This window comes from Peromyscus californicus, unplaced genomic scaffold (assembly GCF_007827085.1).
Source record: "Peromyscus californicus insignis strain IS unplaced genomic scaffold, ASM782708v3 Scaffold_23__1_contigs__length_62951481, whole genome shotgun sequence".
Taxonomy (NCBI): domain Eukaryota; kingdom Metazoa; phylum Chordata; class Mammalia; order Rodentia; family Cricetidae; genus Peromyscus; species Peromyscus californicus.
The window spans coordinates 12,210,470-12,237,257 of NW_026294534.1; the positions used below are offsets into that span (position 1 = coordinate 12,210,470).

A 26,788-nucleotide genomic window follows, 5' to 3' on the forward strand; every position below is an offset into this window, starting at 1 on the left:
TTCTGTGTTCTTAAATTAGATATTATGTTGAATCTATAAAATTATTGATGTGTGGCTATTTATGTTTCTGAAGAATATACTTTAAAATTTATTTTATATTTCTAAGATTATAATATAATTAAATTACATTTTCATGCTTCCATTTTCTAAATCCAAACACTCTAACATACCCCTCCATGCTCTTTTCCAAATTCATGGCCACATTTTCATTAACAAATATTACATCCCTACAGGTGTGCATATACATTTATTCCTAAATACATAAATATAACTTGCTCAGTCCACAAAATGTTGAAGAATATTCTTATAAAATGCTACCTTATTAATGCAGAATGTAGATAACATTTTAATATATCTTAGCAAGAAATTCTTACAAATATTAACTTGAAAGAAAAGAAAGCAATGCAATTTCCATCATTTTTAGTTCCTTAAATCTATACTGGCTGGTGCCTCTAATTTAGTTCTAAATATTGACACCTACAAAAATGTTTACTAACTAAAAGCCTCATTGGCTCGCTGAGCTACAGAACAGGAAAGATTTGTGCTGGTTTGCTTACTGGCTTCTTTTAAATCTTTCCCTCTGTCCAACAGCAGATTATTTTAAGAGTGTGGTTTAAGATAAGTTTTACAGAAAAATAGAAAAAAAAAACATGATATGTTTTTCCCCCCTCTGAGACACGGTGAATTGAGTAGCCCAGTCGCTTCGATACAGAGAGACAGAGCAATGTCCCTTAATTAATTGTTTGCTTTTCTCAATGGGATTTTCAGGGGTTTAGAATAAGCCATGTAACTGCCTGATGCAGTTTATTAATAAATACAGGGGAAAGTAATGGTTTTTTTATTACATCAGGAGGCCAAGAACAGATAACAGTTTATATGCCTTGTCATTTGTAAAACTTCCACATCAGAAATTCCTACACAGCTGGACAGCTCTCGACAGCACTGAAAATGCAGTCAATTACTTTCTTCTCTTCAGCTTGCTGGCTGTTCCTTGTGCATGAGCGAGATACAGCTGTCCCTTATGCTGCCTTTCTGGGAGAGAGATGCATGTGTAGTCTAGGTCAGTAATGCACATAGGGGCAGTTCAAGTCTGAGGAAATGTTCTGTTCCCCATTCAGAACCACTGCTGCTCCCATCAAAGACAGGTATTCACCCACCTCTAAATCTGACTCAGGTGTGCATGGGGCATTTCCATTAGTATAACACAGCATGTTCCTAATTCTCTCAATATAGTTCTCCTTCTTCAAGACACAAGATAAAAATAGGAAATATGACTTAAAGAAAATCCCTTTTCCTTAGAGTTTCTGAAAGAGAAAGGCATTGCACTGTTGCCTTGTGTAATTATTGTGTGTATGTGTGTGTGCACGTTTGTATGTACACAGGTGCACATGTGTAAGGAGGTACCTATGCAGGCATGTGCACATGCAATTGATGCCAGAGGACAACTGTCTTAGCATTTTTGTGCTGTGAATAGACACGGTGACCTTCTTATAAAGGAAAACATTTAACTGGGGCTGGCTTACAGGTTCAAAGGTTTAGTCCACTATCTCCATGGTGGGAAGCATGCTGGCATGCACACAGACACGGTTCTGGAGAGACAGCTGAGAGTTCTACATCTGTATCAGCACACAGCAGGAAGAGAGTGCGACACTGGACCTGGCTAGAGCTTCTGGAACCTCAAAGTCCATCTCCCATTACATACTTCCTCCAACAGGTCCACACCTATTCCAACATGGTCACACTTTCAACATTGCCACTCCCTATGAGTCTAGAGGGGCCACTTTCATTCAAACCACCACATACTCATGGATGAAATTTCTCAGGAATGGTCCACCTTTTTATGTTTTCAAACAGGTTCTCTTACTGGTAGCCAAGAGCTTAGTAATTAGGCTTGGCTGGCTGGCCACAAAGCCCCAATCATCCATACCTGTTCCCTGAACACTGAGCACTCCATGTTGTAAGTGCTACTGTGTGTTTTCTCTAACACCTATTCCAGGCATTGAACTTGGATGTTTTGCTGGTAAGGTAAGCACTTCAACAATTGAGTCAACACCCCAGACTTCTTTGTGTATTTTTTTTTCAAAGAACAGAATTCTCACAACAACTCTGTAACCCTGGCTGGCCTGGAACTTGGGCTTGAACTCACAGAGATCTGCCTACCTCTGCCTCCTGCATGCTGGAGTGAAAGATATGTGCCATGCCTGACTTTCCTTGTGTATTTTTGTTACAGGACCCACACAGTGCTCAGAGTTTACTTTGTAAAAGGTTGGTGCACAGACATGTATCTTTGATCAGAGTGATCTTTCATCTCTGAACAGGTAATGTTGCATATATCCATATATCAGGTTATGAAAACAATTACAAGAATGGATACTGTCCATGTACACACAAAGCATCCCTGTGTCATCTGTCTGTCAAAACTCATGCCAAAATGGGATTCCAGAAGAAACAGTGAAACATGAGCCCATCTTAAGGATCCTCCTAGTAAATGTATGTGTTTACTTAGTGAAGGGAATTACTTCTAAAAATACATTACACTCTAAATCACTGACAGGAGTTCCATTGATTCATTTACATACTGATAGGACACCCTCAAGAAAATATGCTTTAAAAATCAAATATAAAATGGCAATAATGACCTTTCTGTTACAAAGTAAATGAATCACTCCTACATGGAAAGCATCTCCAGAAAAGATATATTTGCTAAGTCTGGAAAAAAAAAAACAGAATAACAAAACCTGCCATTGATCTTATCTTAACTCAAAGGTTTGTATGAACTCAGTGTTACAAATAAATTTTATTTTCTGTATTCTCTGATGCAACAAGTAGTATCTACAAATAAATACAAGAGATTTTCAGGCTTGCTTTTCATCCTAAGCACAATAATCAAATACCATTGAATGAACCCCCTCATATCAGAAACTTCTGAGAAGCTGTTCATCAAAATTTGAGTCTCAGGTGAACTTTTCTCCAGTGTTGCTAAATAGAGGCAAAACTTCAGTTCATACCCTGCAAGAGAGAATGACATGCTCTTCAGAGATATGAGAGCAGTCACTTAACTCAATTTACAAGCAAGTAACACAGAACCCTAAGCATTCTTTTAGAAAATGACATTGTGGAGTACACATGCTAGAAGTTGAAAATATTTTGTATCACCACTAAATTTTCTCCAGTGCAACAGAAACATTCTAAAATATATAACTGTGTTCCAAACTAGAGAATCTCGTTCTAGACTATGTAACTAAGTTCATGTCTATGGGACTGTATTCTAGCCTGCATGAATTGCACAACCATATTCTAGATTGTGATAACAAGTTCATGCCTATGCATATGTGTTCTATCCATGCATCCATGTTCTAGACTGTGCAAATATATTCTAGACCATGAGAACAAGTTTGCAACAGTGGGAGTGTTTTCTCGGCCATACAACCATATTCTCTGTCACAGGATGTACAATCATGTTCTAGAATACAGAACTACCCTCCAGCCTGTGTGCCCAGATTCTGTACTGCTAAACAATATTCCAGAATATAGTTTATATTATGTATAACCTATATGTTCAAGCATGTTCTAAGCAGTATAGCCACATTCTATATTACATGGAAGCTATTCTAAGTTCATAGTGAGTTCTAGATTACATGACCAACCATATTCTATGTTATAGTACCATGTTCTGGGGTGTGGTGAGCCTGTCTTACTCAGTCCTTTTATACAGATAAGGGACAAGCTTCAGTAAATATAACTATTCAAGCTTATTTGCTCTGTGTGAATTGGTTCAATATGTGTGTGTATGCAATATTTGTATATAAACATAGTATACACTATGATATATAATATACTATATGTCATATCCACACAAATATCATTTTAATCAAAATTTGCTTGTATTTATGAAATATGAAAATTTATACCACTGATAAGTTCCAGAGCTACCAAACCAGTGTTTGTTAAATTTTTAGTCATTTCTATGGTCTGCAATTTTATTAACAAAGGAAAAAACTCAATACTCCAAGTGAAAAAAAAGGTCAGGCTCACTGGCCACTCATCCCATATGCACTGCTACAGAATAGTATATGTTCTCACAGTAGCAGTAATGACTGTATCTCCTAGGGAGGGAGTTCTCCAGGCATGCCAGAACAAGCCAGCTCTTTTTGTGGTTGGCTATGACATGGGTGACATCATGGTTTTATCATAATACAGCATGATTTACCATGTGGCAGTATGGCTGTATCAGAGGGCAACGTGATTCACTGTGTGACATCATGGCTTTACCATGTACAGCTTGGTTTACTGTGTGACATCATGGCTTTATCATGCTGCAGCATGGTTTCTTTTCAACTTAAGATTACAATTTCCCACTTTTTCAGTTTTCTTATATGATGAGAGCATAATTTCTGAATCAAAACAAGCAATTTTATCATACTTAAAATCAATGGAATTACAGAGCTTATTTATGAAGGGGGAATGCTTTTGCAATCAATATTTTAAATTGTATTGTTTTGTCATCAAATTAATATAATTTAGCTATCACATTGAATATGTGCTCTCGATATGATTAGAAATAAATCATCAGGAGTAATATGGTAATGCAAGAAGCTTGTGACTGTGGGAGCATTTGGTGAAAATTGAAAATAGTTAATAATTTGATGCAGTGCTGGCGAAGAAAATTAGAACGATCAGCCACAAATAGCATCTGCTCAGGCACAATATTTTAACCTGTCAACTTCCATATTATAAGAGCATTAAAAAGCTAAATTTTGTATTCAGGTACAATGCCTCATTCCTAACAATATTCGGTCAACCCCCTGGTGATCAACACTTTCAGAGGGTGAGTTGTAATGTCTTGAAATCAATTCAGCTGTTATTCTGAACTAAACACTAACACAGAAATAACAGGGCATTCACAAATTGAATAATTCATACAAACAGTGAGACTTATGAATTCTTTTTTTTTTTTTTTTTTTGGTTTTTCGAGACAGGGTTTCTCTGTGTAGCTTTGCGCCTTTCCTGGAACTCTGTAGACCAGGCTGGCCTCGAACTCACAGAGATCCGCCTGGCTCTGCCTCCCGAGTGCTGGGATTAAAGGCGTGCGTCACCACCGCCCGGCTACTTATGAATTCTTAGTACCTCATATACCATGAGTTTTCTTAAACAAGTATCTTAAAATTTATAGCAACAGAAGAAATATTCTAATTCCTCAGTGATCTTTATAGTAAAAATCCATGACTTATTCAAGAATATAGCCTAAATAATAATGGCTTTATAAAATTGACCAAGCTAAAGAATAAAATTGTAAGCAATGTTTAATTGCCTATAACATCACTTTGTGCCTCTTAAATAAATATTATGCAAAATTTTCCCTTGAGAGCTAATTTTTAACAAAGCATACCAAAAACAAAAATGGTAAACCACAATATGTAACTTTGGCTGTGTCTCAATCCAGCTGAGTACTTAAAGAGCACAAATCCAGACTCTCTTGAGGCTGAAAGATGACTTTAGACATTTTAACATATGCCAAATACACATTGGAAATTAAAAAGAAATATGTAAGTGTCTGCAAAAACATGAGTACACACACACACACACACACACACACACACACACACACATACACACACCTATATGCACACATAAAGACTTGTCTTTGAATTAATTAGGTATCACGCTACTTGGCAGGTACTTTAAAGAATATCAATAAAAGAGACAACATCTATAGCAAAGACAAGGAATTGTGACAAATGTAGAAGTATCTAGTAGATCGTCAGCCAGGGTGCATTCTGAGTCAGCAGTAATCAGGAAGACTTCCATTGTCTAAGCTTCACCACAGACTATATGCAGTTCCACCCACTCCCCACAGAAGCTACAGATTAGGAGTTCGGACTTACATTTGTGACTAAATGAAGTTCCATTGACTGCATGGGGAGAAGAGATATGCAACTGGGAATCAGAGGGCTTCCATTACTTATATGATAATTGTTGTCATAGGTGCTTTTTGTTTTATTTTGTTGTTGTTGTTTGTTTGTTTGTTTTACTTTGAAGACGAAAATCATGACTTTAGCTTCATTCCATGGCCATGGAGAGCTCCATACCTAGAGCACATGTTAACTGTGGCTGCACAGATACTGAACTTGCAAGGAATGTGGAGTTGTAATTCTTCCCACTATATCAGTGACCTTTGGTTGCCAGCCAAGGCATGTTCACTTTATTAACAGAATAATAACAACTATTCATATATCTCTAATATCTACTTAGAATTTTACAATTTGTAAAATCTAAGCTCAGAATTAAAAGTTAATCCATCTGATCAGACAATAACATCATACAATATTATTATGAGCACATGGGGCTGGAGAGATGGCATCAGATGAACGAGTAGACTTGGAATTTGGTTCTCAGGAACACATGACAACACAACCACCTGTAAGCACAGTTTTAGAGGATCTGCTGCTCTCCTCTGGCTCCTGCAGACACCAGGGCCGCCCATGGTCCACAGACATGCATGCCGTCAAATGCTCATACACATAAAATAAAAATAAATCTTTAAAAAACTATTATCATCACCCAAATCCTCAGATAGGGAACTTTGATCCATTGACTTGACACAGAAACAAGCCTCTGCCATTTGTTTCATTTGATGTAATTACTTTGCATGATTTATAGAACAAATAAAACTTCCCAATTAGCTTCTAGAAATATAGTTGTCAAATGTTGAGCCAACACATACATAAATATACTCCATAAATTACTCTACATCAATTCTGGCTTTCTTTGCCTTTCAACTTCTGATGTCTGTATCTCAAGAAGAATTTATGTATCCTAGGAAGCGTTTTCCAATTTTCCCCTCGTAAGATTGGAATATCAAGTATTCAATCAACAAATGTCACCTGTCCTCTCCCCTGTCTTTTTTGACCTTTCTGTATTAAATGATGAGTGTGTTTTCTGGAAATGTTTCCATAGAGTTCTTTCAGATGAAATCATTGATTTGAAAATGTTGAAGTTATTTATTCACCAAGCAGCTAATGGGTTATATTAGACCTAGATGTTGTTTCTGTCCCATAGGTCTCCACTTATGAAAACTTTTTTATTATTATTATTGATTTTTAAGTTACCACAGAATGTATGGGGTTCCTATGATGATTTCATGTATATATGCCATTATATGTTGCTTATCCATCCCCCCACTGCCCTTGCTCCCCTTATTTCTATTAGTCTTCTTTTTTTCCCTAATTAATATCTACTTTTCTTTCATGTCACATTACCCACTATCCCTACCTCCCACTCACTGAAGACCTGTTCCTTCCTCTCCTGATCCCCTTTCTACTCTTGTGTCAGACAGACACACAACTACACACACACACACACAAGGGACTCTAGATTCTACATAAGAACATTCTACATATTCTTCCAGTGTTTGTCTTTCTGAATCTGGCTTACTTTTCTTAACACAATCATCTCTGTTTACAATCATTTTCCTGGAACCATCTGGATTTCATTCTTCATGGCTGAATAATTCTTCCACTGTGCTTATAGCCCACCTTTTCCTGCTCCATTCCATGGGAAGAATAGACCTACGTGCTCTCCCTTGTGGCTCTGGCCCTAAGAAATGTGGGGTAACTCTTGACCACTGTAAGGGGGACCTTCACCCCAGCGCTGCTCCCATGGAGCGGTGCATCTAACATTATCTATTTCCTACCCGGTCCAACACATACACACTCCTTACCTATGGAGTTTGCCCAAAGGCCATCAAGTACCTGTGCATCATCACTCCTGCTCTCTGAAGTCACTGCATTAAAAAAAATAAGTACAAGCACTGTAGTATTCTGACAGTTGCTCTCAGAATGGAGGCAGCTGCCCAGTGACTAATAAGCTGACAGCTTATACAGAGAGGTCACAGTCAACACAGGGAAGGCCCCTGTCTTTGGTGGGGTGTCACAGAACAGCATGAAATTCCTCCCAATGCTCCTCAGAATAGCATGCAATTTAACACTTGAGAGTTACATATTTTTGGAAATTTCCACTTAATGTTCTCAAGCCACCCAGGTCAGATGCTGGCAGCTGGAGCCATCAGAAGCTAAGCTGTGGGTTGTCAGGGTGACTGTGCACTGCAGGAAGGGAAAGAACATCCCAAGTGCATGAAAAGACCAAGTCCAAATTGTCAACACTGTAAGTCGGCAAATGATGCTGTCTGTTGGTAAGCACTTTTAAGGCTGCTTGTTTACCAATTAAAGTATAAATGAACCCGATTAGCTTTTCAATAGCTTTCCTGTTGGTAGAAACCAAAATTTCACAAAGCCACATGAAAAAGTCAGTCTCCTTTGAAAGCAACAACAACAACAAAAGATAGTAATAAAGAGTCGTAACAAATAAACCAAGGGAAGCATAAGATAAATCTCATGCTTCTCTGATATCTTTATGTTTAAATGAACATTCAGAAAAACTCAAGTCTGTTCTCATTCCCTTAACTGTCTCTTAATTGCTCCAAGATCCATGGCCCTTGATGGAGTTTCCAAGATCTGTGATCAGATATGTAGATATATTTATTCCTGTTCTGTTTCTTTTTTCTCTCTATCCCCTTCATTCCTTTACATGACCTCAGGCTCACTGCTCTGTCCTGTAAAGCAAAGATGCTGGCCATGTGGTACACAGTAGATATGAATTTAAGGCCCCTATTTTACTGGCTCTGCATATATGGAAAACCTGGGACTTGATCTTACCTCAGATGTGTCCCCAGATGCTGCTCCTCTCTATGTCCCAGCCTTATTTTCCCAATGACAAAAACAGTGGTGAATATATCAATTGCCATAATTGGTATGAGGTCTAGGGCCACACATCTTAGATCCCAACACTCCGGCAGGAGCCAGTGTCTTCCTTCTGGGTTGTCCTCAGCAGGGCACAGAACCTCCTGAGTCATGCCTCCTCCTCTAAGGTGTCTCGAGGTTATTCAAATATTCCAGTTGTGTCATGGAGGCAGACAAGTATTTATTGACAAAAAAATTGTAGTACAGTTTCCTTTTAGGAATATAGTAAATTCAGGCAAAAGTAACTCAGAAAGATGTAGGACTGTAACACCATCTTTTAAAGAATCTATTAATTATGCAAGCTGAATCCTAGCAGGGAGAAGCGAAGTGGTCATGAAGTTGTACTCCTAGCTGGGGAACTATGGACAATTGATAGCTTTCAGGATTGGGGGGGGGGCAGTTTTTGTTTTTGTTTTGGGAATTTGTTATTTTCTTAGATTGTGGCCACAGGTAGGTGCAATATTATCCAGTGGAAGGCTACACACCTGTGAATATACAAAAAATACTAATTGGACTGGCCCGGTTTAAAGAAAAATAAAGGCACACAATTGAATGGGTATGATCTGGGAGGAGTTGGGGACTAGTGACTGCAATGAAAACACAATCTATGGAATTCTCACATTAATAAAATGTTTACTTAAAAATGGAAATAGGATAATAAGACTTGGAGAAGGCATGTGTATTTTACTTAAAAGCAACTTGAATGTTACTTTGTGCTTTCAAATCCGTTGAAGTTATAGATGACATGTTTACACACAGGGCATGTGGGTGATAAGTTGTTACTTTACACACACCCTATCAACATAGATAAATGTAGAGCACTGCTCAAGAAGTTCTCAGGGGACACTGAAGTTCCCTGGTAGAGAAGACTCTTCTCATGGGGTCTTACAGAACACTTTCTGCTCAGGAAAAGGAAATGGTAAGTTTATCCAGCTTAAGGGACTTTTACTTTGAATAATGAAATGGTAACACAAAAGGCCATTGAAGAACACAGTTTGTCAGCAATGTTTGAACCTCAGCTCAAAGGACAGGCTGGTCCCATAAAAGATGTGTGTCCCAAGGGATCTTGCAGAATTCCTGAAAGACAGGGTGAACGCACTAAGTACAGTGTACAAGGAGCTAAAGATGGATCACCTGAGGGTCCTGGGATGTGTTCTGCCTGTTTTTCTTCCACAAGGCACTTGCGTGACCTTGGGTATGTGGACAGCTTGAGCCACAAATTTAGAGCACTGTGAGTGACAAACGCAAAGTGAAACAACGAGGAAGCTAAAGAGAGTCAATGCATCACTGTCCTTCCTATGACTGTAATCCTGTCTTCTTTGCAGTGCTTCCTGTCTGGCCTGTGAAGCTTCCAACTTGAATATGCCCATCCCATCTGAGAGGGCAACAATAAACCCACACTCCACATGGCTACATCCTCGCATCCCTCAAGTTTTCTGTCATTACCCTTTGAATGTACCAGTGTGTTACCACAGTCAAAGAAAATAAAATGGAGCCCTGTCTTAGTTTCTTTGTAGCAAATCCTGAAAGGAATCGGATTATGGGTGCTCACAGGGTTACAAGCCAGGTATCACCGAGTCATTCCCATGAGAGATCATTGAAGTCCAGTGTGTGTTGTGTAGGGACACCCACACTCCCATCTCTTCTTTCCTCCCTCTTCACTCAGTAGTTTAACGACTTTAAAAATATGCATTCAGGGTGATTTAAAATGGGATAGACCTAGTGAGAAAGTCCCTGTTGATCTAGGCTGGGGACTTCCAGACAATTCGCATGTTTTAGCTTAACAAACTATTCCTAGAAACGACAGCATTAGTAAGGCTTAGTTCATGTGATTTTCATATATTATATTTTATCCCCTACCTGAATATATAACATTTCCCAAGGGACATTTCAATGACCATACATTTAATAATTCATACCTGTGGATGTGTTACCCATATCTTTCAAAACACATCATGGTGTTTGACAAAATACTATGTGTGTTTGTCCCTCAAATAATCTCCTCCACCACTAGGCTCATTGGCTCTTTAACCCTACTTTATGCTAATTTGGGCAGCACACAGCACACCTCCTGTGACTAAGACTTTGTTGTGATGATTGATTTATCCTGGCTTTGTCTCTAAAGATCCTGAATAGCCACCACGGGGGATCCAGTAACTAATTTTATTGCACCGTGTCCATTTTTCATTCTAGTGCTGTGTGAAATACATTTTGCCCCTGTGTCCATTCAATTTGTGTTAAGTGATGTCTTCATAGAGCCTGGCATGTCCATGTCACATTGCAGATGCCAGATGCTCGGTCTGGCAAAATCATGACAACTGTTAAACTCTGGGTTCTCATTAGTTTTAACCCAGATGTTTAAATTTTATGTTTACAAGTTTATACAAGTATATAATGGCATCAAACTCGCCCCTTACTTCCACAACCTACCCACCTCCCAGTCCTAGTGATCCCTTATTGTCTTCCTCCAACTCAGCTCCCTCACCTCTTTCGGTGCACAGGGAGCCACAGCTGCTGTGCATTCATGATTGCAACAATTGTCCAACTCTTGCACCTGTGTTTTCAAATTGTTGGCATTTCAAATACTGAAATAAAGTATAGGTGAATGTTAATTCCTTTATTAAATCATCATACTTTGGGTAATGTTTCAGCGACTTGTCAAAACATTACACATGGAATTGTACTCTTTTTGTTACATTTTTGTTATGTTTCAAATATTTCACACACTATATTTAAATCATATTTCATCCCCTACCCCAAGTCCTCCAAGATCCTTCCTCCCTCCCTACCCCACCTCATTAAAAATACCAAACCTTAACAAAAAAAAGCACACACACACACACACACACACACACACACACTCAAAGCGAGAGAGAGAGAGAGAGAGAGAGAGAGAGAGAGAGAGAGAGAGAGAGAGAGAGAGAGAGAGATACTGTTTAAACAAGTTAGAATAAAAAAGAGTGACCTCAAAATTTGTTATTCTGGACATTACACTGAATCTAAAATTCTCTTCCTCTGTGTTCTTTTATCCGTTGCCAATCCAAATCCATCCTGTTTTCATATTAATTTTATTCTCTCAGTGGTTTCTGACTCATTTCAGAACCATCCATAGCTGTCTTTCCTGGAGCTTCATAAACATGGGGAGAGAAGCACTGGCAATGGTCTAAAGCCGGGTTGCTATTTGCTTAATGCATCTGTCACCTTGGAATAGTTACCTAAATATTCTGAACATTAGTGTCTTCTCATGGATAAAATGACATGCTGGCTGGATAAGGATTAAACAGAACACTGCAAATTAAGCCCCTGGCAACATCCTCATCTATTGTACAAGTTCTCAGGGTGAGCCTGCAGCTTCAGGAAGGAACTTCATGCCTGAACATAGACCAGTCAAACATCAGTGGTAGGCCCTTGTCCGTTCAGGAGCTATGTGGAGCTCCATCTATGCACCCCCAACTTGAACTGGTCCGGAGAATAGTATAAAAAGACACTGGCATTACACAGAGAATGCTTCATCGGGATAATATAATTGGACAGGAGTACTAAGAAGAGGAATGAGGAGAAGAAAATACAACCAGTGCAGTAGTGTGTGTGTGTGTGTGTGTGTGTGTGTGTGTGTGTGTGTGTGTGTGTGTGTGTTGGAGCAGTGGAGCAAGTAAAGGGGAACAACAAACAAAAGATAAACAATGCCTGATAGAATGAAAAAGTATTAGCCTTTTAGCTGACCTTTGAAAGAGAGAGTGTTGGCAATAGAAGGAAAAGGAAAGTCCATTGTTTGTAGATATCAGAACTAACAGATCCATGCAAAGGGATGTGTGAACTTCCACACAAACATATCAGTGGGATTCACATACCTGAACACATGCATGTGTATAAGAGAAGAGAGAATAGAATCAATGCCTGTGGGCATACAGACCATAACGATTAATAAACCCCCTATCTGAAAACTGTAGTGGCCCCCATATGAGTGAAGAATGAATGCCAGACAATGAGCAATAGCATGGATAAACAGCTGATGGTTGTTCCCTGAGTACAGGTCAATTTGAACTAATAGTAACTATCATTGCCTTGTGAAATAGAGAGTTGACAGGGTAAATGAGAGGCCATGTCTGAGTGAAAACACAAAGAGTTTTTTAATGTTCTAAGATATCAAGACTGATCAAGTAAAATATTTTTTATAATAAGACAGGACCATTTTTATTATCAAAGGCTCAGATAACATGGTAGAAGAGGAGGTGGAAAGATTATAAGAGCCAGAGGATTGAAGACTTTGCTGTGAGATTCTGTCTCCTAGTAATATCAGAAGCTATACCCATACAGTCTCATCAACATAACTCTCCAAGTGTGAGGTGAACAATGAGGATAACAATGGACATGCCACACTGCATGGTAGAAAGCTCATGAGGCCTCAACCCTACACAAAATCTACAAGCAATAGAGTAAAGCTGGGATCAGGAGAGGTGGTCCTCCCAGGAAAGAACTCAACATTTGGTTGCCCCGTGCCAAACAGCCCTGAAACACATATATACAAGTAAAATTATACTGATTCAACTGGTTATATTTAAAAATGTGTATGTGTGTTTTTATAAACACACATATGCATACAATAACAACTGATGAAAAAAAGACACCATGAATTTTAAGGAGAGTGATGAGGGGTATATGGGAGAGTTTGGAAGAAGTAAAGAGAAGTGAGAAAGAAATTGTGTGATTAAAATACAATCTTTCAAAAATAAATAAAACATAAGCCTGGCGATGGTGGCACACAACTTTAATCCCAGCACTTAGGAGGTAAAGGCAGGTAGATCTCTCTGAGTTTGAAGCCAGCCTGGTCTACAGAGTGAGATCCAGGACAGGCACCAAAACTATACAGAGAAACCCTGTCTCAAAAAACCAAAAACATAATAAAATAAAATTATATATATATATATATATATATATATATATATGTGTGTGTGTGTGTGTGTGTGTGTGTAAACATAATAAAACAGGACCTTTTTCTTAGCTAAATGTATGGAGAAGCTTGTAAAAAGAATAATTTTCTATCCTTCTCTGGATTAGAATGTTCTGGAGTGAATAGAGTTGTGCTTAAAATTACACTTAGCCCTACAAATTAGTTTCAAACAATGCAGTTTTCATTTCAACAGAAGTAGTGGATAATGGTGTGTGTGTGTGTGTGTGTGTGTGTGTGTGTGTGTGTGTGTGTGAGAGAGAGAGAGAGAGAGAGAGAGAGAGAGAGAGAGAGAGAGAGAGAGAGAAACTAAATAAGAAGTCTCATACTTTTCAAAATGGCAACTTCCAGTTACACAGTTTTATCCCACATAATAGAAATAGGTGTCACAGAATTATTTGAAACAAAACTTCAGTAGCTTCTTGCTCAGAGCCGGAAGCCAGCAAGAGTAATATTGAATATCCTACTGCACTAACTAACAATGTCCAGGTAGCTAGTCTATGTCAAATAAATTGTGAATGCTTCTGAGCACCATAGTGTGATTGTGATAGACTGGCCAAAGAATGATGGGGCTCTCAGAGCCACATAAATGCCATCACAATGCCAAGACATGGGTGAAGATGAAAGCAGAAGTAATTGAAAAGCTCAGTTATAAGCAAGATATACTAGACACGGTGCCTTATTGAAAGTATGCAGACCATTGGTTCTTGGTTCCCATCCTATGTCCTTCAAATACATTTATTTTGTTTGCTGACCACACTTACTTTCCGATCTACTATATTCACAAATATTTAAAGGAATATCACTTTTAGATATATGACAAAAACAACTGAAACCAGGATCTCTTTGAGGTATTAGTCAGCCTCATTCAAAACAGACAAAATAATGGGGAGAACCCAACCCTCACTGATGAACAAGTAAATAAACAAGATGCACTGTCTGCTTACAACAGAATTGCTATTAAAAGCAAAGAAATCTGCATTGAATAACAAGGGGGGTGACTCCAGAGGTCATTGTGCTTGGCAAAATCAGCCAGTCACAGAGTTTATGAGTTTTAATTTCTTATGCTTTGTCTGTGAAAAAGAGAGAGAACTTGGAAGAGATTGCTCCTAGTTGTCAATCCTACTCCTTTTTCTTGGCTGAGTTTTTTTTCCACCACATCTCATAACTAAATACAAAAGTTAGACCTATTTTAAGTATACGTAGCTTGTGCATGATAGTGACTTTGTCTCAAAAAAGCAAAGCAAACATTCAAGAAATTGATAGTATAACCCTCTTGCTGAAGACTCAACTCACTTCAGTTATAGAACATGGAGAAGTCATGCTGGTACTTCATCTCTACTGGCTGGCTTTCACAGTGCTGGAGGGGGCTATGTGTGCTACTAAAGCAGAAAAAAGAATCATTGATCTTACTCACCTGTGAACTCCAAGAGCTACAATAATGACCAGGCTGGCAAGATACAGCCACTGATGTAATAGTGGCATAAACATCATGGGAATAACCAACCACTTTATGATTAGACTTAAAGTCTGCTCTCTAAGTTTAAATCCATGCCTAGCATTGTTACTGGGGCCAAGAACCTGTGGCCCTAGAAACTAGGAGAGAAGGTTCTCTACTAGACAAACACAGTATTAAACTATCCCCATATCAATGCATATCTTAATCCTCATCAGAGAAGCTTTTATTTGCAGTAGACGGTGATTAACATGGAGACCCACAGTTGACCACGGTGTAGAGAATAAGAGACTGCAAAATGCTTAGACCTAAATGGAATGTCTATAAAACACCCCTTTTTCCCAAGATTCAGGGATTATTGCAGAAGTGGGAGCACAAAGACTACAAGCACCAGAAGCAGTGGATAACTCCAGAAGCAGTGTGTTGGAATACATCACAACACCAGTACATACAAATTCACAACAGTTGAAACAACATGCACAAAGACTCAAGCTAGACAAAATGACAGCATGAAGGAGGGATGTGGGCACAAAATCCCACCCAAAGCAAAGGAGCTATTTTCAGTTGATAGCTAATGGGAAAGGGAGAATTGGTTTTATTTAAGGGTGTGAAAGCCATACATCTCAGAGTATATGGGAAGCACAAACTATATTTTTTTAAGATGACACATTTTTCAGTGGGTAGGGAAGCGATGATGTATGTGAGAGGAGTGGGGTGGGGTTGAATATGATCAAAATAATACATCATATGAAATAACCAAAGAACTAAGAAAAACAAGAAAAACAAAACAATATCTATGTAAGCATCCTTTGATATTGAAGAGTAAGTTTAATGCATGCAACCAGATTCAATTACTACCATGTGACCTGTAAATTATTAGTGTCAGTTTTATCTTAGAAGAACAATATACAGAAAAAAGATATTACTTGTCTCAAAATCTGAGAACTTAACAGAGCTTGTGTGGTCTGACCCCTGTCTATATGTATAAACTGCAATGAATAGGGATATCAAATGACTTGGGTGCCTCACATGAATGGCAGTCATTATTTATACTTATGGATCCCAGAACATTGAAAATGGGAAACAATTGAGTCCATATTCTAGGAATGTCAGTGTCCTTAGGATGAGTCAATCAATACAACTTGAATCAATCAAGTGAAGAACATATCTATATTCCATGTCAACTTACAGACCAGCGTTTATTTCATCACACGAGTTTTTCTTCCCTTTCCATGACAGGGAGAGCAAGGCAACAAAAAAATCCATCTGTGTTCAATTCTTTCCCAAGCTAAGTTCATAACTGTTCAGATGAGTGGGAAAACTCCTCGAAATTCTCTATCTTTGAAGAGGTCACCTCAGTCAAGGAAAACAGAATGCATCTCAGCTAAGCTCTCTATCTTGTCCACACTTCAGAGGTGTTCTAACTAGACTTCTTATAAATTTTTTGCTAACCATATGAATACTTTTCTCATCTTGAAAATGTAGCCATATTTTTAGGGTATCCATTCTGGACAGATTGAATACTGTATCTTAGGAAATCTCAGCTTACATTTTCCCTTGATTTTACTGAAAAATTTTGTCCTTGAGTTTGTTTTCATTATCTGCACATCCAGAGACCATACCACCTCTGTGTTTGTACTTACAGGAAGCTTTTGATGCACGTCCACCTTAGGCCTATTGGGAGGTAAGACTGTAATTCACAGATGCTACTTATTTAATTCCCCATGTATTTGCCCATTGGTACCTAATATTTTTCTCCTTCCCTCAAATTATTGTTTGTTTGAAACACAATGAATGATGACAAACGCTATGCTTTTATGAGTTTTAAAATTACAGTGATCAGAAGACAAGAATTTAACAATTGTATAATCGTCATCTTTGTATTATAAAAATGCATATTAAATACTTAAGCCAGTTTCAGGCCGAGGCAGCTTAGTTGACTTTTGTTTGTTTGTTTTTGTCTGAGAACAATATTCTTCAGTTTGTTTTGACAAAATTATGCAAAGTTAATTTTCAAACAGTGTATTACTCCATTGCATAATTGATTTAAAGTCATGAATACAGAGCTCACTTGAATATATAAAAACTACATTTTTCCTTTAGTGGTCTACATAGTAACTGCATCTTTATATAAAACATATAGTCCACAATCTTGAGATTTTTGAAAATAACACTAGAGATTATATCATATTTTTCTGGTCTTTCTTACAGGCACAGCAAATTCAATAGTAGAAAAAGTCATCTGTCAGGGTGTGTATGGTAGAAGATGTCACCTTATAGATGCACAGCATTGTCTTCTAAAGTGGGCCCCATGACTTCTACTCTCTCAACAAGAAGCTTCTTACCATCATTTTATTTTTGCCTATGATTCAGATCGCCAGGCACTGCATTATACCTTTAATGACTTATCCCTCTCATTCCTTGAGGAGTTCCCCAAGATGAAGCTGCCCTTGATACCTCTAGCCGTTTATTTAAGGTCCATCCCATCACTTGAGTCGAAATCAAATTCCCAAGAGTCAGTCAGGCATAGTTTAATATCTTCTCTACATTGAAACTGTCCTCGGTACATCACCCAACTTTGTGCCTTAGTTTCCTTACCCTCAAAATGAGATGTAGTGACATCATCAATAAGATTACTGTTCAAGAATACCTACAAAGGGACGGGGCCGGAAGTTCTGCTCTCTCTTCCTTTTTCTTCAACATGACGCAAGATCAAGGCGAAAAGGAGAACCCCATGCGGGATCTTCGCATCCGCAAGCTCTGCCTCAGTATCTGTGTTGGGGAGAGCGGAGACAGACTGACCCGGGCCGCCAAGGTGTTGGAGCAGCTCACAGGCCAGACACCTGTGTTTTCCAAAGCTAGATACACCGTCAGGTCCTTTGGCATCCGGAGAAATGAGAAGATTGCTGTTCACTGCACTGTCCGTGGAGCCAAGGCAGAGGAGATTCTGGAGAAAGGCCTGAAGGTGCGGGAGTATGAGTTGCGGAAAAATAACTTCTCAGATACTGGAAACTTTGGCTTTGGGATTCAAGAACACATTGACCTGGGCATCAAATATGCCCCAAGCATTGGGATCTATGGCCTGGACTTCTATGTGGTGCTGGGTAGGCCAGGTTTCAGCATCGCAGACAAGACGCGCAGGACAGGCTGCATTGGGGCCAAGCACAGAATCAGCAAAGAGGAGGCCATGCGCTGGTTCCAGCAGAAGTATGATGGGATCATCCTTCCTGGCAAATAAATTTTATTCAAAAGGCCAATAAAATTTTCTCAGAAATGCAAAAAAAAAAAAAAAAAGAATACCTACAAAGGGATGGGGAGATAGCTCAGTGGTGAAGACCACATACTGCTCTTGCAGAGAGTGCAGTATCCACCCAAGGCCACTTACGACCACCTGTAGCTTCACTTCCAGGGGGAAGCCTTTGGCCTCCAGAGCCAACTTCACTGACAAGTACATGTATACACATAATTTTTAAAAAACTAAAATATTATGTCTGCAGAATACCTAGATCCGAATAATCATAGCTATATATTGTTCATGTACATTCTAGCACTTGAGAAGTTCTAAAAGGCTAAATAGTTCCAGTTACCAAACAAGGAAATGAGAATGTTGTCTAATTCCTGAACAGAGAACTGTTACTATTACATCATCTCAATGTGGACAAATTCTGCCAACATGAAATATTGGCCATCATTAACAGGCCATAAGTTGATAACTAATGATAAGCCAATGGGATAGAGTTGAACTTAGCAAAAAGGTGAAGGGTGTGTCAAATGTCTTCTTCAGTCTCTTTGGTTTATGACCAACCTTGCCGATTATGAAACAAAATGAACCTAAGTTCTCCTTTCAATGTGTTAACTGTGGTTTCCCAACTTGGTGAAACCAGAATGTTAAAAACCACTAATGATCTCTTAAATGTTTATTTTCAGCTGCAGAGTGTATTACAGCCTTCACTCAGAAGGAATACCCAGCCACATAAGTCTACCAAATTACTTTATCACTTAATATACCATACTTACCGGGTAGTGGTGGCACATGCCTTTAATCCCAGCACTCAGCAGGTAGAGGTAGGTAGATCTGTGTGGGCTTAAGACAAGCCTCATCTATATAGTGAGTTCCAGGACATTTAAGGCTACATATAGAAACCCTGTCTTCAAACAAACAAACAAACAAACAAACAAACAAAACCAAGTACCAAGTACTCATTGTTTGAATACTTGTAAAAGGCATCATACCATGCCAAATATTGATGACATAAGACATAGAGATGACCTCATTGAGGGTCTTAAGGCAAAGTATGTCCAGTCAGCTGTCAGCTCACATTCATGCTTGTGTTACACACTCACTCATGCCAAAGGCTGAAGAACAGAAGAAAGGAGGGATGCTTATGTGGGGAGGGGACTATCCATGAAAGGAGACAACTTCCACTACTCTCACAGGCAATTCTTCCACAGCCCTATGAGGTGATGTGCTCCACCTGAGCACTGTGCACCAAGCTCACACTATTGTGCTCTGACCCAGGCGTTTGAATGCACTGCCCAGTCTCCAGGCACCGGAGAAAAGCATTTCAAGGAACTCAGATCAATGAGGATTGAGTCAGTCCTAATCAATCCAATAGTTCAAATGGAATCCTATTCCACATGGGATTCAGAAAAAGAAAATAGCACTCACAATGTATACCACTTTGTCAACCCTATGTCCTGGTACCCAAATGATTCCTCTCTGGCAGAGTCATGGCCTAGTATGGGTATGGGAGGCCCTGAGCTCGATACCACCTCTCTACATGTGGGGATGTGCATGGACACAGATTATCAAACAGATACATGCTGTGGGATGTTCTGTGTGGCAAATGTGTTGCTGATTAGTCAATAAATAAAACACTGATTGGCTATTGGCTAGGCAGGAAGTGTAGGTGGGACAAGGAGGAGAATAAAGCTGGGAAGTGGAAGGCTGAGTCAGAGAGACACTGCCAGCCGCCATGATGAGAAACAGCATGTGAAGATGCCGGTAAGCCACGAGCCACGTGGCAAGGTATAGATTAATGGAAATGGATTAATTTAAGCTGTAAGAACAGTTAGCAAGAAGCCTGCCATGGCCATACAGTTTGCAACCAATATAAGTCTCTGTGTTTACTTGGTTGGGTCTGACGGCTGTGGGACTGGCAGGTGAGAGAGAATTATCCTGACTGTGGGCCAGGCAGGAAAACTCAAGCTACAGATACATGCATGAACACACCTGGCAAAGAAAATGGTTGTGAAGTTATCAACTCCCATCTTATTCCCACTGCCAGAATCTACCAAAAAGTTGATACATTATATATAATACATTAGTATTAAAGAATAGTACTTAGTTGTGAACCAGTTTAGAAGAATGAACTCATATAGGAACTTTATCATTTCAAACACTTATTTGGGACTTACTTTAGTGGCATGTGTTCAGTGTATAAGAATGGATAAGATACTGTCCCTGGCAAAGAACTATGGGGAGATCACAGTAAATAGAGAGAGATCAAGAAATGCCAAATCAGAGGCATGGAGGAATAGACAGTAGATGATAGTAGATAGATAGATAGATAGATAGATAGATAGATAGATAGATAGATAGATAGATGATAGATAGAGAAATGAGAGATAGATACATAAAGGCATACATTCATAATTAATAATAGATAAATGATAGGTATATATACATGCATGTACACACATACACATATGATTGATAAATGAAAGTGGTGGACAGAAGATAGATAGATAGATAGATAGATAGATAATATACAGTACATACATTCATACATACTTAATTGATAGATAAATAGATATATATATAAATTGTAGATTGGAAGATACATATATATGTATAGATATGTGATAAATGAAAGATGATAGAAAGAAAAGATAGGTAGATAGATAGATAGATAGATAGATAGATAGATAGATAGATAGGTAGATAGATAGAAAGACAGGTAGATTGTAGACAGACAGACAAAAAGATAGAAAACAGACAGATATGGAACTAATCATGAATCAATAGGGAAAAATACCTTTAGCTTGGAGGTCACAGAGAAAACTACACTTGTTGCTAAGAACAAATTTGCACCATAGCCTTGAGTTCTGTCTGTATCTTTGTTGAATCAGAATCTTTCCATTGTATGAAATGAAAGCACAGCTCATTACAGAGTTGAAAGCACTCTACTCTGAGATGAACGTGGGATAAGCAGAAAAGGGAGGAATAGAAATTAGATGGGTGGGAAATTCTGAAAAATAATTACTGGAAAATGCCTCTAGAATGGAGTCTAACAAACTTTCAATGAACTCACTTCTTACATCTTCCTGAAATTATCTGTTGTTTGAATGGGGGAAAAATGCATCTAATAGAGGAAGTATTTGAGCTCCTCCCTTCCCAGGGCTGCTCCAGAAGAAAAGTGAAGATTTGTGTGATCTGGCCTTTCCTTCAACTCCAGCCATGCAAGTCTGCAAGTGGGAAGGCTGTTCCCAAGTGCTTATTGAATAAAGAGATGCTGTCAAGACTTCATTAAGTCATCAGGGCTTCTATGGACAAAGAATCTTGAATATGAAGAATATAACTATTTGCAGACATCTTTTCACTTTCCACACCTGACAAAAGGGAATCGAGCAAGACTTAGACAAGCAGCTTTCATGGGGGACTGGAAATCAGAGCTCTATTCAAAGCCTTTGATTTGGCTCTCATTTTCCTAGACCCTCACCAACTAATGTGACCTCTGACAATGAGCAGGCTCAATGTCGTCAATTAAATAATAATAATAAACGATATCTGCCTGCTGCTAAACATTTACAAGTGTCAATAATGGGCGTCAAGCATCCTGGTTATACTGTCCACTTTTTTCAGCTCTCAGTTGCATTGTGTTAGGTTCTCATGGGGGAAGAGAAGAGGTTGTACAGGGTTTATGTGGCTTTCCCAGAAAAGGTCATATGGTTCAAAACCAAAGCCAAGGTGTCTCCTGATCCCAAAACTACTTCTGAATGGTGCTTCTTCTTATTCATCATTGTGAGGGATACTGAATGAGGCCTGTCTGTGTCCTTCATACTCCAATGAAATGGTCAGTAAATATTCCTAGTGCACTTATTCTTGGATGATCATGCTTAGCCTTATAGATCTGGCTTAATCCATACAATGAATGACAAGTCACTGCAGAGATCTCCTTGTTGGTGTGAATAGGCAGGAAAAATAGTTGAAAGCAATGAAGATATGACAGCTGGTATAGCAGACAGAAAAGCCCTATCTAGCCTAAACTACTTGTATAGGAATAGAACTAATGGAGTCCTCAACTCCATTACTAGATCACATGCTAGATGGAGGTTCCCAAAAGCAATATTAAAAGAGATAACCAAATGCAGACCTCTTTCCATCTCATCCAAGACACTTAGTGGCTGCCTTACTACAGTGATCTTGGCCCTGCTTTCTCTGTGTTCCAGTTCCATCTACATATGTCAGCAAACCCAGAGTAGATTCGCCGTGATTTGAGGCACTGTGAAGTGAGGTGCTTGGTGGGGGGTGGAGAGGTATTATTGTTCAGATATAAGCATCTCTCCAAAAGCTTGGTCTCCAGTGTAACGTTCAGATGTAGGACTTTGGGAAAGTGATCTTGTCATGAGAATGCTGATGTAACCAGTGATTATTCCACTGATGGATTCATAATTTAAAGGTATTATTAGGAGGTGGTGAAAACAAATAATGGGATCTTATAGGAAGAAGTCAGTAGGAGCATACCCTTAAGAGGTGGATCTTACACCAGAACATTTCTTCTGTCTCTGTGCTGACAATTCTGAGGTGAAGCACTTTGGTCCATCACATTCTTCCTCATCATGATCTTCTGCCTCATGACAGCCATGAGCAATGGAAACAGCTTACCACAGAATGAACTCAGGAATGGTGGTCCTCAACTTCTGAGGAGACTTCAGAGAAGAGACAATGTGATCTTTGAATAAGTAAAGTGGGCAAGTTAATCCAGTAAGAACTGTGCAGTAAAGGACTGAGGTAGGAGATGCCCAAGGTCTTATAGAAATGATGGCTAGTTAAGAATCTAAATAATTTCTGTGTGTAGAGTATGTAGAATACATGCCAACTGCATAGGTTAAGCACTCTAGAAAGGCTATTTATTTTGTCCTTTGTAACAACCCTTGGGTAGATACACAGAGATCTTTGTCTCTATTGTTAGGGAACATAGCTGCACAGACTTTATTAACTGGAAAAGAGCATACAACTGCTGAACAGCAGACACAGGTAATTCAGACACTTGCCCTTGGAGCTTATGAGCTGACTCTTGTGACAGACAGAGGTGTAGTTACAGGAATGTGTGGGGAATGCCAAGTATAAGAAAACCCAGAAATCCCTCTCTATGTTCTAGGTCTACACTGTCTTGATCTTTAGCTCCAATGAAACAGTATCAAGTTTGCTGGCATCACTTTTCTGTTTACTTAAAACATTTTAGAGGAAAGGTATATAATACTTTCAATTCTTATGGAATTTAAATATTATGTAAATTTTCATATATCCCCACTAAGTTATTATGTGGAGTTTATTGTCACATCTCAAATAGAGCAGACAATTATTGAAAAGAGTCACTGTAAATGCTTGTATACTTTTGGTGTAGTTGACCCTGTTATGTAAGAGTTAGCTGTATACTAAGTGCTTAGTATCTACTGAAAAGGAGGTTGTACTTCACATCTAAGCAAGTAATAATTGATAAGACTACCATTAATTGTCTTAAGATAGGATCTCAAGGAAAGATACGCTGAGTACACAGCATAGAAACTGATATTCACAAGTTGGCCATGGTGACTAGCTCTACTGTAGTGAAGCTTGCATTTAGAAACAGGTAATGTCACTTGGACGGCTGTTCACGATTTAATGGACCTTTAAGGGCCTTCCATGGTGCAGATCCTCATGGCCTTTGACTTCTCTCCAAGTCCTTAGGTCCCAGAAGAGTGTCTTCCACCCCCTAAACAATGGATCCACATGCAATATCACAGTTGGCCAGAAGGTGCCACCATCAACCATACGATTTAAAATTTGACTTCTACAGCTTTTTTTAAAGTGAATTCTCTCATTTCCTATTTATGCAAATATCATAAATAACATCTATTTTTATTAAGAGATTTTTCTATTCATTTTACATACCAACCACAGATTCCCCTGTCCTCACTCCTCCCACCCCCAGCCTTCCCCTCCAACCCCCCTGCCCATTCCCACCTCCTCCAAGGCAAGGTCTCCCATGGGGAGTCAGCAGAGCCTGGTAGATTCAGTTGAGGCGGGTCCAAGCCCCTCTTCTCTGCACCAAGGCTGCGCAAAGTGTCTCACCATAGGCACTAGGCTCCAAAAAGCCGGTTCATGCACTAGGGACAGGTCCCAATCCCACTGCCTGGGGGCACCCTATACAGTTCAAGCTCAACAACTGTCGGACTTATCCAGAGGGCCTAGTCCAGTACCATGAGGGCTCCTCAGCTATTGGTCCACAGTTCATGCATTTCCACTAGTTTGGCTAGTTGTCTCTGTACTTTTTCCAGTCATGGTCTCGATAGTCCTTGCTCATGGAATCCCTCCTCTCTCATCGATTGGACTCCTGGAGCTCTGCCTGGGATGCAGCTGTGGATCTCTGCATCTCCTTCCATCAGTCACTGGATGAGGGTTCTATGATGACAGGTAGGGTATTCCGCCATCTGATCTCCAGTGTAGGCCAGCTCAGGCACCCTCTCAACTATTGCCAGTAGTCTACGGTGGAGTCATCCTTGTGGGTTTCTGGGAACCTCCCTAGTACTCTGCTTCTCCCTATTCTCATGGTGTCTCCATTTATCATGGTATATTTTTATAAAAATCTAATTCATACTTCTGAAACAGGCATGCATTACTAGGCTTGATTCTAGTCTATGACATTAGAGGCTAATTATTATTTGAGTGGGTTTCAAAAGTAGAAGTGATCAGAAAACAAGAAGTTGACCATCTACAGAGTGCTCATGATGGGTGAAAGAAGATTTTGGTAGAAGAAGAGCTGAGAATTTTCCCTGTGGTTAGAACGCCTTATCTTTGAGAAACGTTGAGACAAAAACAAGAGTGTAAGTCCTACCAATAGCACTGAAAAGTGGAATCCAACTGTCTAGGAATATGTAGACATGTTCACTAAAGTAAGGACAGCCAGGTCAAGAGGATCAGATAAGTGTCCTGAAACTGAATAGTGGCCCTTCAGAAAGAGAGTGAATTTAAATATAATACACCTGATGCAGCCAGGGTGGAGGATAGTGGCAGATGTGGCTAGAACGTCACAAAGAGGGGGAAAGGAGCCATGCAAGAACAGTCATGCAATATTTTCCATGACAACTGAAAACATCTGGCTTGGCCCTACCAATACTGTGAACCTAGGAGCCATGTGTGTTTAAGGAATTAACTTGAGGACCATCTCACAGCAAGGATGAACAGGACAGCAAACAGGCCCTAGTATGTTACTAGAGGAGAGACGGAGTAGGAAGGTACAGACCCGGCTATGAGAGTGAAGAGGAGAGGACGTAACTGTGATACCCTGCAGGTGAGGATTGGAAGTGTGGATGGATTTTCTTGGCTGAGTAATTTAGGAAACTGAGTCCATGAACTGTTTAAAATAAAGCAAATGAAATCTATAACAGCTATTCTTTTGACAGAAGCATGCCAACAAAACATGTGGACACATAGTCCAGTAAGGTGTAAACAGCTGAGACTGTTGTAACTTGATAGCAGAGACCTTGGTATTCGGGGACCATAAATTTGATCATTGCTGTTTTGCACACAAGAAAGCTGATTTTCCCAGGTGACAAAATTTGACTAAATTTGCATGAGATCACATATAGGGGAGCTATCTTTTCTTTTATTTGCCAAAGTAGCTTTCCTTTGTTTTTGGTCAGCATTTGCCAAGTGTCTCCCAAGTGGCTGAGAATGTACTAAACTGTAACTGAAAGCAACAGTGACTCTCACTAGCATGGTCTCATGGGAATTCAGACACCAAGACGTTCACAGACTGACCTGGCTTGCCCTTTAATCACCAAATTGTGATGACTTTAAATGGCATATTTTCTATCCTCCTCACTGTTGTCTTTTTTTAATTTTCATAACAAATTGCAAGGACAAAGAAGACACATCCAATATATTTCTTGAGAATACACAGGACGGATTTAAATATGAAAATATTAGGCAACCAGATTCCAAGAAGAGTATGAAAATTAACCACAGAAGTCTTTTGCCTGCTAATGAATTTGCAGCTTCATTCCATACTGGAATACGACCACGAGCCATACCAGGGAAGATCAACACTGAGCGTGTCAGTTGTCTAGGTTTAAATACAGGTATAATAAGGCCACTTTAAAGGCAGGGTTATTTGAATTGTTAATTGTGAATCGATTCAGGCATTCATTACCTTGAGGTATTAGATAGGTTAATTAACTACCATGACTCATTTTTCAAATTATAACATGAAGACTAATTTTTCTTACCTTTTGCCTCTAAGATATTAATTAATACATATTTGCATCACACAGTTTCCACATGCAAGGAACACTTATCTCTGGTACAGCGCTGTGCCTGGC

The 26,788-nt window shown here is 39.2% G+C and overlaps 2 protein-coding genes across 3 annotated transcripts in view; one reads left to right on the forward strand and one right to left on the reverse strand.

Annotated features, from left to right (window-relative positions):
• Nucleotides 1–26,788, reverse strand: part of Csmd1 (CUB and Sushi multiple domains 1) — a 1,596,844-nt gene that overhangs the window by 1,439,867 nt on the left and 130,189 nt on the right. The gene's annotated exons all lie outside the window — the stretch shown is intronic.
• Nucleotides 17,885–18,476, forward strand: LOC128118926 (60S ribosomal protein L11-like). The gene has a single exon (XM_052751772.1). It carries the CDS (start codon nucleotides 17,904–17,906, stop codon nucleotides 18,438–18,440), a length of 537 nt encoding a protein of 178 aa, XP_052607732.1. The 5' UTR covers nucleotides 17,885–17,903; the 3' UTR covers nucleotides 18,441–18,476.

Bases quoted from the DNA above. Each gene is read 5' to 3' on its own strand.
- LOC128118926 (XM_052751772.1), top strand. From the start codon at position 17,904: ATGACGCAAGATCAAGGCGAAAAGGAGAACCCCATGCGGGATCTTCGC.